This window comes from Bubalus bubalis, chromosome 9, assembly GCF_019923935.1.
Source record: "Bubalus bubalis isolate 160015118507 breed Murrah chromosome 9, NDDB_SH_1, whole genome shotgun sequence".
NCBI classification, from domain to species: domain Eukaryota; kingdom Metazoa; phylum Chordata; class Mammalia; order Artiodactyla; family Bovidae; genus Bubalus; species Bubalus bubalis.
Genome location: NC_059165.1, coordinates 29920520 through 29935748, shown reverse-complemented (window position 1 = coordinate 29935748; position 15229 = coordinate 29920520). Strand labels below are relative to the sequence as shown.

The 15229-nt window shown below is 39.0% G+C and overlaps 1 protein-coding gene across 5 annotated transcripts in view; it reads left to right on the top strand.

Annotated features, from left to right (window-relative positions):
* The first annotated feature begins 82 nt into the window (after positions 1–82).
* MSH3 (mutS homolog 3) overlaps positions 83–15229 on the top strand; it is a 183296-nt gene continuing 168149 nt past the window's right edge. The window contains exons 1-6 of one of the 5 annotated variants that reach the window (XM_006065108.4): positions 83–286; positions 1924–2044; positions 9026–9246; positions 10553–10756; positions 13526–13642; positions 14046–14163. In XM_006065108.4, the coding sequence (XP_006065170.2) occupies positions 83–286; positions 1924–2044; positions 9026–9246; positions 10553–10756; positions 13526–13642; positions 14046–14163 (985 nt within the window). Of the gene's footprint in view, positions 290–443; positions 463–501; positions 521–958; positions 995–1923; positions 2045–9025; positions 9247–10552; positions 10757–13525; positions 13643–14045; positions 14164–15229 lie in introns of those variants that run through there. The other 4 variants (XM_006065107.4, XM_044947345.2, XM_045166538.1 and 1 more) reach the window with 4 other exon arrangements.

Below are 15229 nucleotides of genomic sequence, written 5' to 3'. Positions count from 1 at the left end.
CGCAGACACCCCGGGAACTGCGGCCGCGGGCCCGCGCTCCCGGCTGGGCCCGGCTCTCGGGTTGTTGATTCCTGGCCTTGCGATGTCGCGCCGAAAGCTGGCCTCCGGCGGCGCCGCTCCCGCCAACCCAGCGTCTGCAAGGCAGGCTGTTTTGAGCAGATTCTTCCAGTCTACGGGAAGCCTGAAATCCACCGCATCCCCAGCGGGTGCAGCCGAGAAGGCGGACCCTGACTCTGACTCCGCGGCGCCCCTAGCGTCCACGCTCCCGCCGCAGTTGCAGCCACACGTGGTGGGTTCGGTCCAGATCGGGGCGGGGCCATCGGGGAGAGGGGCGGGGCCAGATGGGCGGAGGCAGCGCTTGTGGGTGGGGCGGGATGAGGCGGGGACTGTGCGCGAGAATCGGCGAGGTGACTGGGCCAGACGGGAAAGGGGCAGGGCTCAGGAAGGAGGCGGTAGGAAGAGGTAGGCCCGCCTCCATCCTAGGTGCCCTTCGAACAGGGGTTCCCTTGTGGCTCAGCTGGTAAAGAATCCTCCTACAATGCTGCCTGGGTTGGATCCCTGGGTTGGGAAGATCCCCTGGAGAAGGGAAAGGGTACCCACTCCAGTATTCTGGCCTGGAGAGTTCCATGGAGAAGTCCATGGGGTCGCAAAGAGTCGGACACGACTGAGCGACTTTCACTTCACCCTTACACTTGAGGTATTAGTTTTGAGGTTAGGGTCACACCAACTCTTAATGGCAACCCTGAGACAGAAACTCAGGTCTCCTGACTCCCATTCTGATGAGTAGGGTCAGAGGATACCTCTTTTAATCTCCATTCTACCCGCCCGCCCCGCCCTGCCTCCCCCCCCCCCCCCCCCCCCCCCCGATTGAGGGTTGAAGAAGAGCCTTGTTCATTTTTATTTGTTTAGTTAGGTGACTGGATGAAACCTGGCGTTAAATCTCCAGTTTTTAGGGTTGCAACAGCCTTGCTCAATGTTTCGGGCGATTACCAGTGTAAGTCATGACTTACGTGCGGTTCCCTGGTGACTGTACCTACCCCTTGTGGTTCAGATTATAAAGTCTGATACACGATATGAGTGGATAAAGTTTCTTGAGACGATACAAATGTGCTAGTCGTAGGGTCCTTCCTGTTGTTTGCCATCCTTTGAGTAAAATAGTTTTGTTTTTGACCAGGAACACTGCCACAAAGGAAAACCTAAGGGTGAGCCCTCATTGGGGCTCCCTGGTACAGCATTTCTCAAACTGAAAATGTGGAAGGGAGTTGTAGATTGGCTTTTAAGTAACCGTCCAGGTTTTAAAGCAGGTGACAGCTTGGCTGCTTCAAAATTTTATTCCCTTCATTTATATTTCTTCTGTAGAGGATTGTACTTCTCCTGTCGTTGTTTTTTGACCATAGTGTGCACTTCCATGAATTCACCAAGATTTTATTTTACACCTACTGTTTAGAGGTGTGAAGGACCTAAGTTTTTGACAGTTTTTCTGCCAGCATACAGTCCATAATCTTGTGGCATCTTCAGTGGTAAAACATAAGCCAAGTTTGAACATGAAACAGTTAAATTGCAATTAACATTTCAAAAATGATACCATTCTTTAATTATCTAAATATTAGTTTTTTTCTTGAAGGTACTCTATTTAACATAGGTAAGTAGTGTGATTCATAATCTGAGCTAGAGCAAGGCTGATTAAGTGAAGAAAAGTAGCAGCCTTGGTTCTAATTCTAGGACTGCTTGAGATGCAGAGGCTCATGACCTGACCTCCAGCTTATCTTTGATGATGGTAGAACAGTTCACCCATAGCTCTTAAGTAGATAATTCTATGAAGGGTGGATGGAAAGAACCTACTGTCATTCAGAAGTAAAGTTTAAATTATTTTGCGTACATCAAATTTTGAGATTAGAGATGACACATCCTTTTCTAACATAGATTGCAGAAATTGACAGAAGTAAAAAGAAAGCACTGGAGAGTGATGGGCCTGTTAAAAAGAAAGCAAGGAAAGTCCAAGAAAAGGAAGAAGGAAGTGATTCTGTAATGTCTGGAAACTCTGGTGAGTTCTGGGGCAGTTTTTCTTCGTTCTCACAAATCATGGCTCTAATATTCTTGTGTTCTCCTGAGGGTAGAGGAGGCTATAGGAGAACTGGGCCATTTTTTTCCTTTGTGGAGAAAGGTTTCCATTGTGCTTGAGTAGACGGGCACCTTCTTAAGTGGTGGTGTGTGGGTAGAAGGTTGGAGAAGTAGGAGTAAAAGCTGGAGTTCTGCAATTTGGCTGTAGTTCTTTCAATTTTCTCTTTTATTCCCTTTAGCAAATTTTGGTCTTGGTTATAAAAGTAAAACATTCTTGTTATAAAATTTTCAAACAATTCAGAAACGTAGTAGGTAGACAGTCAAAGACCTCATAGTCTTTCTTTCAGTAAGGCCTACTGCTGATTTTTGGAGATGCTGTGTATTCTTCCAGATTTTTCTACTTATGCACGTCTATATGTATAAACATATACCACAAATTAGTTAACGAATAATATTTCATAAATTGTAATATACTAATATACTAATTTGCAACTTTTTTCCTCCTCTTAGAGCATTTTGAACAATATTCAGTGTTAGGACGTGTAGATCTATCCTGTCCTTTTTAATCATGGAGCTGTTTCTTCTGTATGTGAAAAGACTTTGGGTAAAACCACCATTCCTGAGCTCCTGGACTTCTAGTGGAGGTATTGGATACAGATAGTTGAGCAAATTTTTCTTTAGTTAATTGGCCTCAGACAGTTTATGATAGGAGAGGACAGAGAATCCTTCTTTCTTCATAATTCTCACGAAATTAGGTAAAGAAAATGAAGTAAAGTGAAGTGAAAGTCACTCAGTTGTGTTCAACTCTTTATGACCCCATGGGCTGTAGCCTGCCAGGCCCCTCTGACCATGGAATTCTCCAGGCAAGGATACTGGAGTGGGTAGCCATTCCCTTCTCCAGGGAATCTTCCCAACCCAGAGATCGAACCCAGGTCTCCCACATTGCTGGCAGATTCTAAACCATCTGAGCCACCAGGGAAGCCCAAAGAAAATGAGTCAAAAGCAAAAAAGAAAAGTTTCAGTTTGGTGGATCAAGAAGTAAAATTTGAATTTATGTACGAAATAACTGTAGAAATGGAGATGCATGATTAAAGTGAAGGATAGGTCTGATGATACCCTTTTCCGCCTTTTACCTGAATGGGTGTGACAGGAGGCATGACTTGACAGAATTTGCATTTTCCAGGGCTGTCTACTTTTCTTTGCTTCATTACTCTACATAGACCTGATCTATTTAGTTTTTCAGTAAAATCTTCAAGCTGTTAATGAACAGCGTCTGTTTGCCTGCTGTTGTTCTGGAGGCTTTTTGTAGTTATTTTACTCTTCCCAACAACCCTTGTTATTCTCCTTTTATAGAAGAAGAGATGGGTGATATGTGAGTTATGAGGGTTACCACACTTCAGTGACTTACCCTGGCACCCAGGAGAGATGAGATAGAAATGGTGCATCAGACTTGGAATATTATGATATAAAACCTTTGTTACTTGGTAAATATTGCTCTCAGGAAAAAGAAAGAGTTTTCATGAGGGTGATTACTCCACCTATTTTTTTTTTTAATATCAGAATTATTAAGATATAATTGCAGGTTATACAATTTACCCATTTAGCATGTACAGTTCAATGACTTTTAGTATATTCACGGAATTGTGCAGCCCTCATTAAAGTCAATTTTAGAACATTTTCATCACCCTCAAAGGAAACTCGGTACCTGTTAGCAGTCACTTCCCATTTTCCCCCAACAGCACCCCTTCAGACCTAAGTAAGCACAAATCTATTTTCTGTCTATAGATTTGCCTATTCTGAACATTTCATATAAATAGAATCATACAGTATGTGACCTTTTTGTCTGTTGTACCCCTTTCAAAAGTTTTTTGATTTAATTTTTTGTTGTTCACCTTCTTGTGATTTAATTTTATGTTATTTCATAACAGAATTTGGTTAAATTTTAACCAAAACTTTTATTTTATATGGTTAAATTTATATCTTAGCCATTTTAAAGTATACAGTTCAGTGGTATATATATGTCTGGCTACTTTGATAAATAAAATCTCCTCAAATTCAGACCTGCTTTTTGTTATTAATATTATTTTAATTACAGATAAACATAGTGTAGAACTCTGTCTCAAAAGCATTTTGAGAAATACAGATATCCATTATTTCAGATCAGATCAGATCCATTATCTTAATACTGTATAAATTTGGACTTTACAAAATCAATTAAGGATACAAGAAAATATAGCTAGAGTATATAAAAATAATATACAATTAAAAAAAGGACCTGGAAAATATATCAGATATTATGCCTTTAAACTGTACCCTGAAAGTTCAAATTGAAATTTGCCTTTTATATTAAATTCATATAATTGCCAGGTTATTCTTGAACCATTTTATGAAAGATACCAACCAGTATTTATAATTATTACACACTAATATCCTAAAGTTAAAGCTACTTAATCAAAAAAATTTTTAAGTAAAATGTTTTAAATCAAAGGATAGTTGATTTAGATTGCTAGATTTTGGTATACAGCAAAGTGATTCAGTTATATATATATATGTATATACCTATATATATTTCAGATTTCTTTCCCTTATAGGTTATTATATAATATTGAGTATAGTTGCCTTGCTATACAGTAGGTCCTTGTTATTTATCTATTTTATATATATAATATTATATTTTTAGTATATACTACTTATATATATAGTAGTTTATATCTGCTAATCCCAAACTCCTAATTTATCCAACCCACCTCTTATTTGGTAACCATAAGTTTGTATCTATGTCTGTGAGTCTTGTTTCTTTTTTATAAATAAATTCATTTGTACCATATTTTAGATTCCACATATAAGTGATATCATATGATATTTGTCTTTTTCTGACTTTCTTCATCAGTATGATAATGTAACCACCCATGTTGCTGCTAATGGCATTCTTTCTTTTTTTTTTTAAATGGCTGAAGATAAAGCTACTTAGCTTTAATGAAAAAAATCAAATTTGTCCATGGAATTAAATATACCATTCCCCAAATTCCCATTTTTGTATTCTCTAATGACTATTCTTATTATAGAAGGTAAAAAATTTTGTCCAATGAATTTTCCACTTTTGTTTTATACTATTAAAAAAAAATCACTTTTAGAAGTTTAAAACAACATGCCTCAGTTTGGAATGAATATTTAAAACAAAGGCACTGAGATTAAAAAATAAGTTTTTTAAATTTAGAGAAAGTTCTACTGCTTACCTGGGTTTCTGCTGTTAGATAAGATTTGAAACTGGCTCTTAAATTTGTTTATTTTTCTTTTTAAGCCCTTATCCTGCTTGACTTGTATATTATTTTTTATCTGCCTAAGTTTAAATATCTTATTTCCAGCTTAAACACTCTAAAACATTGGCTGTAGGTTGTCTTTCCAGACAGTTCTTGACACCCTGAGATCTATGAACATGGATTTGTTGTTGTTTTTAATTTTTTATAGATGTTTAAGATATGTAGAGAATTATAAGCTTGATAAATTTCACAAACTGAAGTCACCTCTGTAACTATCTCTTAGATCATGAAGCTGTATTACTAGGACTCCCAGAAATCTCTTTGTGCTCCCTCCCACTGCAACCCCTTCCCCCGACCCAGGATAACTGTTATCCTGACTTAGTGTAGATTGGTTTTGCCTGAACATTGTGTTTAATTTAACCAACTTAAAATATGTTTGTAATATTACAAAGATTTTTCTTTTTTTCCTTTTTTTAAGATGATGAATTATTTTATCTGTAAAACAGGTTCTTGTACAGATTTTTACAAATATGTTTATAATGGCATATTTATATTTTAGCATCTAGTCTGTGCTTCCTTCTAGATTAAAATTCTTCATTTAAAATATGATAATTCTTTTTTCCTCCTTGATCATTCATAACCTAAATGTAGAAGAGTAGTCTTGAGAAAAGTAACTATTATGTATTTCCATTTTATGGCACACAAAATTTAAAGCTCAAACAGTGAAAGTGTTAATATCAGTGAAAGATTCTTAGCAAGGAAGTTTTGGTCTATTTAACGTCTTGGGACAGCAACTAGTGGCCTTATTTCTAGGGTATATCCTCTTAAGGGCTCAGAGACTAGTGATAATGCTGCAAAGTTTTAATCTCATATTGTGCCAGTTTGATGTCTCATTTCATGGCATCTTCAGAAAATGAGATAGTATAAGTGAAGTTTTAAATATAGGAGCAGAATATAGAGGTTGCTAAGATTTGTTTGGGTACTGTTAACTTAAAACAGTAAAAACAACCCAATTATTTTACCAGCAAAATGGCTTTATTTGGGGGCAGCAGAGAATACAGGACATGCAGCTATAGCAAATAGCATGCAAGCTTGGCAAAGCTAAGGAGAGAAAACTTTTTATAAAGGAGAAGGGGAAGTTGGGAGGGTTTGTTATAAACAGAAAGTTGATTGGAGGAAATTGGGAGTTCAGAATATAGAGGGTTTTCTTTGTCTGAGTTGTGACAGTCTCTCATTGGTTGAACTGTTGTCAGGCTAGGAGAAAAATCGTCCTCCTTCTGGTAGTAGTAAGGTAGTATCACTTCTGTAGGAGATGCAAGGTAAGTCTCTTCCTGTTGGGATCTGTATTGACACTGTGTGTGCAGGAGAGCTCCCCCTGCTGGCCTTCCAATTCCATTTTCCTTTTAATTTTCATCGTACACTGTACTCACCTGCAATGCAGGAGACCTGGGTTTGATCCCTGGCTTGGGAGGATCCCCTGGAGAAGGGAACGGCTACTCACTCCAGTGTTCTGGCCTGGAGAATCCCATGGACTATACAGTCGCAAAGAGTCGGACACGACTGAGTGACTTTCACACACACACTGTACTCAGGGGCTTCCTTGGTGGCTCAGATGGTATAGAATCCACTTGTCAGTGCAGGAGACACACAAGATGTGGGTTTGATCTCTGGGTCCAGAAGAGCCTCTGGGGAAGGGAATGGCAACCCACTCCCATATTCTTGCTTGGAGAATTCCATGGACAGAGGAGTCCATGGCGTTGCAAGGAGTCGGACACGACTGAGCATGCGTGCACACACACACACTGTACTCAGTTTTTGACCAGTCAGGTTTTTCAGTGGTTACAGTCTTCCTCAAGGCCTAATGGGGGAACTGGGGCCTATATCTATGTCTCCTCTGAGGCATAAGGGTTTTATAGCTCTTGGGGGCTTTTTATTTGAGAGGGCTTCCATTTAGTTTTTTCCCTTGAGGGCCTCATAAGGTGTAAAGATCTCTCTTAGATATCTGTGAGAAAGGCAATGAAAGATTGTGGCTTTCCTCTGTAAGCTTCATTCTTCCCACAGATAAACATGTTCATATTTCCTCCTGGTTTTCTTTTAGATGGCTCAAGATATAATGGCCCTAGGAGCATTAGGAAAAAATTATAACTTTGTGTCTTAAGTACCAGTTCTTCCCCTTATTTTATAGTTCAGGAATCATAATGTCTTGATATAAATGAATAAGGGTGGGATGTCTTCTTTGCTGTCTCTTGAGCTGAGGTGCACCCATAAAAGACATTATAGCCTAAGGATGAAAGATAACTACATAGAAAAAGGAAAGAACAAATTTTAAGAGATGTGGAAGGGTGGCAGAGAGGTTATACAGAAAAACCAGTTCAATCCAGGATCATATCTGAACCAATATAAGCCTTTCTGAGTTGTGCATAACTCAGGGATGGAGCTTCATGAGGGAATCTTCTTGGCATAGTGAGAGTGGGGTAGGAGGCTGGGGAAGGATGGAAGGAAGAGAAATGGGAAAGTCAGCCATCAAGGAGTCTAACCACATGCATGCTAAGGCCCTGCTGTAGATCCAGCCAAACAGACCCTGAAGTTTGTGGAAATAACATGGAATTTTTGAAATATGAACTTTACTTAAAACATAAGTAATGTAAAGAAAAGAACAGAATATTCAGTAGTCAGAAGAGTCCCTGGCTCCTTCACCTCAGTTTTTAACCCTTCAGTTTCAGATACGATTTTTTTTTTATGAAAGTACAACTCTAAGACTTATACCCCACCCCCGCCCTGGGAAAGTGTTTTTGTATAGATAGGAGAAAAGTTCTTATATAATATAAAAACTTACAGTATACCTTTGAAGAGTGATTCAAGTATACATCCTGGAAAGGGGAGAGTAATCGTAAATAAGATGAATATATACATTTGAAAAGAGATTTCAAATATATATTTTTCTAGCTATAAGGTTAACAGGAGACAGGATAAAGTATATACCTAAAAAGAGGTTTGGATATGAATATGAGACAATTTAAACTTTTAGAAATAAGTGAGGCATAACTCTTGTCCTCAGAGTATTTTGCTTTAATGGGAAAGGTAAGAGATGATAAATGCAGTCCCATTTCTTTATATTTAAAAGTAACTGCTGAATTTTATTGCTCTTAGGGGCAAAAAAATGTACTCTGGCATGTATTATTATAAATATCCAATATGTGAATAGTATTCCTTATTTTATGGATTGCTTGCTTCTTAATAACAACTAATTGGCAGCATGTGATATGGGCTGTAGAAAGATGTGGTTTTGTTATTGGAACACAGAGGAAAGAAAATATGACCATTAACTGGGAGAATTAGCAGAGTTTCTTGGAAAAAGTAGTTTTGAGATGGGTCTTGATAAAGTGAGTACAATTTGACATGTGGAAATTGGGGTCCAGGGCATTTCAGGGAGAACTGCATGCGTAAGCTTTGGAGGCAGGAAGGTAAGTGTCCTGGGGGTTGGTTTTCGGGTTTCCCTGGTGAATTCCTGGTTTCAGTATCTTTAGGACTTCCCTACGGAGCTCTTCAGTTTCCCTAGTCAAGAGTCTTCTGTGCTCCTTTATCACATTATAGTTAGATTCTTGCCTTAAGTGAGAAGCTCCTTCTGTAAAAATCCTATGCTGATTATGAATTGACATAATGACACAAAATACTATTGTTATATTTTCATCTGATCTGCTAAGAGCCCAAGAAACATCTGAGGACCAGGACTGTTTTAAAGTCTCTGGAAAAACTGAAAGAATTCTGCTGCGATTCTGCCCTTCCTCAAAATAGAGTCCAGACAGAACCTCTTCAGAAGAAGTTTGCAGTTCTGCCAAAATGTACTGATTTTGAGGATATCGATCTTCTACGTGCAAAGAATGCTGTTTCTTCTGAAGATTCCAAATCCCAAACTAGCCAAAAGGTATGTGACTCTTATATGGATGGATATCCAGTTACTTAAAATGGTAGGTTCTCAAGTCCGTTAGGTTCTGTGGGTTTACCTGGGGCAGGGGTTCCCAAACCTGGCTGATCATCTAAATCAGCTGAGGGAGCTTCTGCTTCTTAGATTTTTTTTTTTTTTTAAATTCCTGGAGATTGTGATTTACTATTAAGGCAGGATAGATTGGTTTTATTAAAACAACACAAAATAAAACCTCCCAGCTGATTCTGATATACAGCCTAGGTTAGGAGTCACTAATTTGGGGGGAATTCTTTATTAATAATTAATAGAAGCACTTTTCTTATAGTCCTCCTTATTGTTTCCGTGATTAGTCTAGAAAATCATGGTAAATAATTTATAGAGATGTTTTGAGGTTTTTAGTTGAAAGCTTGGCTGATACAGTAAATAGAAAAGTTAACTAAATACACGGGTTCCTTACTTCTTCTACTGTTTTGTGACTATCAGTGTCTTTCACCATTGCAAAATCAGGGAATTTAACTCTTGATCCATCATTGAAATCTATAATTCAGAATTAGTGGTGAAGCCCAGCTTTAAATGAGATGACCTTACTGTAATAATTTTGTATGGTGACAATTGGTTACTGGACTTGTGATCATTTCATAATGTATTTGATTGTCAGATCACCATGTTGCACACCTGGAACTAACATGATGTTGTGTGTCAACTATATGTCAGTTAAAAACAAAAGAATCACCTGGAGAACAGACTTTCCAAAAAAAAATCAATAATCAGAACCCTTTCTCAGAATCATGTTTATTTGGTGTTCATGAAAAACTGGACTTGGTTATCATTTAAAAGCTCTCATTTTAATGTGTAGCCATGGCTGAGAGCTACTGAATTAAAGAAATAGTTCTTTACTTTTTTTTTTTGAGTCATTTAAATCTAATGAAACTATGGATTCTTTACTCAGAAGAATACTCAGACCAACACAATTTTGTATCTGATTTTCAGAAGTTCACACTCCTTTCTGCAAAGTCCAGATTCATGAACTGGTCAAAAAAAACAAAATGAAATTATTTTATTTTAGGCTTTCAAAATTTAAGATATTAAGGAGTAGTTTAGTTTGGTTCAATTTTTTAAAGTCATTTACTTTGAAAGAATTCCAAATGTGCGAGAAAATTTGCCTAAATGTACAATATACTCCTATAAACCTTTCACCTGGATTCACCAATTATTAGCTTTGTGCCAAATTTACATTCTCTGTTTCTCTCTCGAACTATTATTATGGTTAATACTTTTTAAACTATGAAAATCATTTGGTTGCCAGGACAAGACATTCAGCCATTTTGGACCATCACAAAGGAGTTATGAAAACCTACAGAAAACTGATTCTAAACCATCTAACAAACGGACTAAAAGCATCTACACACCCTTAGAATTACAATACTTAGAAATGAAGCAGCAGCAGAAAGATGCAATTTTGTGTGTGGAATGTGGATATAAGTATAGATTCTTTGGGGAAGATGCAGAGGTAAGTTATTTTCTTAGGCATTATTTCATGATTTTCTTGTCCAGCCTTAAATATTTTCCAGTGTCTTCGTTTTGCTTTCTGACCTTATGAAAAAGCTAATGTAATCAGTTGCCTTTTAAAAATGCTTTCATTTAAGTAAAGTGAAAGTTGCTCAGTCGTGTCTGACTTTTTGTGACCCCATGGACTATAGAGTCAATGGAATTTTCCAGGCCAGAATACTGGAGTGGGTAGCCGTGCCCTTCTCCAGGGGATCTTCCCAACCCAGGGATCGGACCCAGGTCTCCTGCATTGCAGGCAGATTCTTTACCAGCTGAGCCTCCAGGGAAGCCCCATTTAAAGCTTTCATTTGAAGTAAACACTACATATAAACAGAAGCAAACTTGGTGGATGCTAAATTTGTGGAGAAGGAAGTGAGTGGTTCTGATGGGAATGTTCATGCTTATTCTCCATGGTGCTTACCTAGTGTCTTTCATCCATCAAAAGTTGATTGTGGATGAACCAAATAGTTAGTGAATGAATCATAATCATGTGAGTATTCCTAATGAAGACTCACACTAAAAAAAACTGAGATGTATGAAATTCTTCTCCTTACCTTTACTTTATGAATTTTCTTAGCCAGGAACATAGTTAAATCTCAAAGGATGAGCACATTAACTCTGCTAGCCTACCAACAGGTGTGTGAAGTCTTACAGGTCTCTGTATATGAGTCATTTTGCTGTCTTAGTCTAAGTTGTGTTGCTCTTCATTGAGATGCAAAAGCTTCTTCTTGCAGTGGAGCATGGGCTCTTGGCAAGCAGGCTTCAGTAGTTGCAGCACACGGACTCAGTAGTTGTGACCTCTGGGCCCTAGAGCACAGCAGGCTCAGTAGTTGTGGTGCATGGGCATAGCTGCCCCATGGCATGTGGAATCTTCCCAGACCAGGGATCAAACCCAGGTCCCCTGGCGTTGGCAGGAGCACCTCAACCACTGGACCACCAGCGAAGTCTGCCATGATGTTTCTTAGAAAAAAGTAGGGAATCAGGTGGTGCTACATGTTTCCACATTCCTAACATTCGTGTGTCATTGATTAGCTAACCAGACCATGGGGTTTTCTTTTCACTTTCTCAAGATGCCCTCTGTCCAGGGAGGTTCATCATTTGTGTGTACTGTGTCAGTTCAGTTCAGTTCAGTCGCTCAGTTGTGTCCGACTCTTTGCGATCCCATGAATCGCAGCACGCCAGGCCTCCCTGTCCATCACCAACTCCCGGAGTTCACCCAGACTCACGTCCATCGAGTCAGTGATGCCATCCAGCCATCTCATCCTCTGTCGTCCTCTTCTCCTCCTGCCCCCAATCCCTCTCAGCATCAGAGTCTTTTCCAATGAGTCAACTCTTCACATGAGGTGGCCAAAATACTGGAGTTTCAGCTTTAGTATCATTCCTTCCAAAGAAATGCCAGGGCTGATCTTCAGAATGGACTGGTTGGATCTCCTTGCAGTCCAAGGGACTCTCAAGAGTCTTCTCCAACACCACAGTTCCAAAGCATCAATTCATCGGTGCTCAGCGTTCTTCACAGTTCAACTCTCACATTCATACATGACCACTGGAAAAATCATAGCCTTGACTAGACGAACCTTTGTTGGCAAAGTAATATCTCTGCTTTTCAATATGCTATCTAGGTTGGTCATAACTTTTCTTCCAAGGAGTAAGCATCTTTTAATTTCATGGCTGCAGTCACCATCTGCAGTGATTTTGGAGCCCCAAAAAATAAAGTCTGACACTGTTTCCATTGTTTCCCCATCTATTTTCCATTAAGTGATGGGACTGGATGCCATGATCTTCGCTTTCTGAACGTTGAGCTTTAAGCCAACTTTTTCACTCTCCACTTTCACTTTCAAGAGGCTTTTTAGTTCCTCTTCACTTTCTGCCGTAAGGGTGGTGTGATCTGCATATGTGAGGTTATTGATATTTCTCCCGGCAATCTTGATTCCAGCTTGTGCTTCTTTCACATCTCCTAATTTTCAATTATTTGCATGTGCTAAGTGGTAGATTCTTATCCCATTACACTCTCATGCTCTCTGTTTTGCACAGGGAAAAGTTCAGCACTTTAAGGTTTTGACTGAGGAGCCTGGTAGGCTGTAGTCCATGGGGTCGCAAAGAATCAGACACGACTAAGCCACTTCGCTAATCCCTGATAATTGCTGCTGCTGCTGCTAAGTCACTTCAGTCGTGTCCGACTCTGTGTGACCCCATAGATGGCAGCCCACCAGGCTCCCCCGTCCCTGGGATTCTCCAGGCAAGAACACTGGAGAGGGTTGCCATTTCCTTCTCCAATGCATGAAAGTGAAAAGTGAAAGTGAAGTTGCTCAGTCGTGTCCGACCCTCAGCGACCCCCATGGACTGCAGCCCACCAGGCTCCTCCGTCCATAAGATTTTCCAGGCAGGAGTACTGGAGTGGGGTGCCATTGCCTTCTCCATGATAATCGCTAATAAGGACATAAAAGAAAACGTATCATATTTTTCTGAGTTGTTCATAGATACAGATGTTGGCCTTTAGTTTAGGCCATGGACACTGTTAAAAAAAAGATGAAACCATAGGCTTCTGCACAGGGAATGTCTTTTAAACATTGTATTGACGCACCACTTAGATAGCTGCTGCTGTGCTGCTGTCGCTTCGGTCCTGTGCACAAATCCTAAATATATACCTTGATGGATTTTTAACAGAGTGTACAAACACCACACAGGGAAATAGAAACTTACTGATATATTTTTTTACTTTTTATTTTTTTAGATTGCAGCGCGCGAGCTCAATATCTATTGCCATTTAGATCACAACTTTATGACAGCAAGCATACCTACTCACCGACTGTTTGTTCACGTACGCCGCCTTGTGGCCAAAGGATATAAGGTCAGCTCTGGCTTCAATTTGTGGGAAAAGGGGGTTGAAGTCTCTTCTGGAGAGGGAGGCGTTTCTAAGGTGGGAGGCTGAAATTGGTTTTGGAATTGGGCATTTTTGAGAAATTAAAGTTTGTCATAATTACTAGCACTTAATTTTCATGAGTTTTTAACATTAGATATTTAGGGTAAAAATTTTTTTCAACTGTGTGTTGGAGTGTTTCTTAGTGATTTATCCACACTTGTAAGGTCCTTGTGTTAACTTATTACTTAAACTTAAGTCCTACATCTGGACATTGTGGACTAGTTTGTTATTTTAAATGTTTCAGAATTAGACTTCTAAACTCTAGAAATAATGTCGTCTTAACAAATTTTCCATCGTATTTAACATGCAGTGTTTATTTCTTTTGTTGAAGGTGGGAGTTGTGAAGCAAACTGAAACAGCTGCTTTAAAGGCCATTGGGGACAACAAAAGCTCACTCTTTTCCCGGAAACTGACTGCTCTTTATACAAAATCTACGCTTATTGGAGAAGATATCCTTTTTGAGTAGGAATTTTTTTCTTAAATGGTACAAGGCCTTTGTTTTAAATAACATTTTTTAAAACTGTTCTTTGGGTACTTTTTAAAAAAATAAACTTTGTATTTTGTACGGGGATAAAGCTGATTAGCAGTGTTGTGGTAGTTTCAGGTGAACAGCCAAGGGACTCAGCCACATACATACACGTGTTCATTCTCCCCCAAACTCCCCTCCCATCCAGGCTGCCACAGAACACTGAGCTGAGTTCCAGGGGTACTATACAATAGGTCCTCGTTGGTTATCCGTTTTAGATAGAGCAGTCTGTACATGTCCATTCCAGACTGGGTACCTTTTTGATGAGATGAGGCAGTGTGGTTACTTGGACCTTTGATTAGTATGATAACTGAAGAGAGAAGGGTTGGTTTTGGCTAGAAAGAGGCATTTTCCAAATGCCGCAGTTAAAGAAGAAGTCATCATATTTTAAGAGAAAAAAAGAGAGCCTGGTAAATGATGACAGCAAGTCAGCAGCTGATGTGAAGTTACATCTTCCCCAGGCCTGTGCCGTTAGTGCGTAGTTGCTTGGGCTTACAAACCCCTGTCCATATTCCTCAGTGAGACCTACAAAATAACTTACTAACGTCACAATGTGAAAACTACAAAGTCAACACACAGTTAACTGCTTATGAAAGATGATAGTAGGTCATCTTCGTTAATTGTCAGTGTCATAAGAATTTTACTACTTTTGAAAATGGATTGTAAGCTTTCTCACTGTGTAAGAATCTTCAGTATATACAGTGACTGTCCCCCAGTTTTTGGTTATTTATCAGTTCAATGAGTTACTTGAAGCCAAATGATTTTAACAGCAGTCATAAAATTTTGTCAACTTAAAAAACTGAATAATTACATATAAAATATGATAAGGAAGCACTTTGTTTACTGTGGGATGGGGTCAGGTCTCTCAGAATAAAAGAATGTAGGGATAAAGTCTTAAATGACACTCTGTGACAGCAGTATTTCTGTTATTTTTATTACAGATGTGCTTATTTAGATCTGCTTATTTAGAGTCCTACGTAGCTTCTATC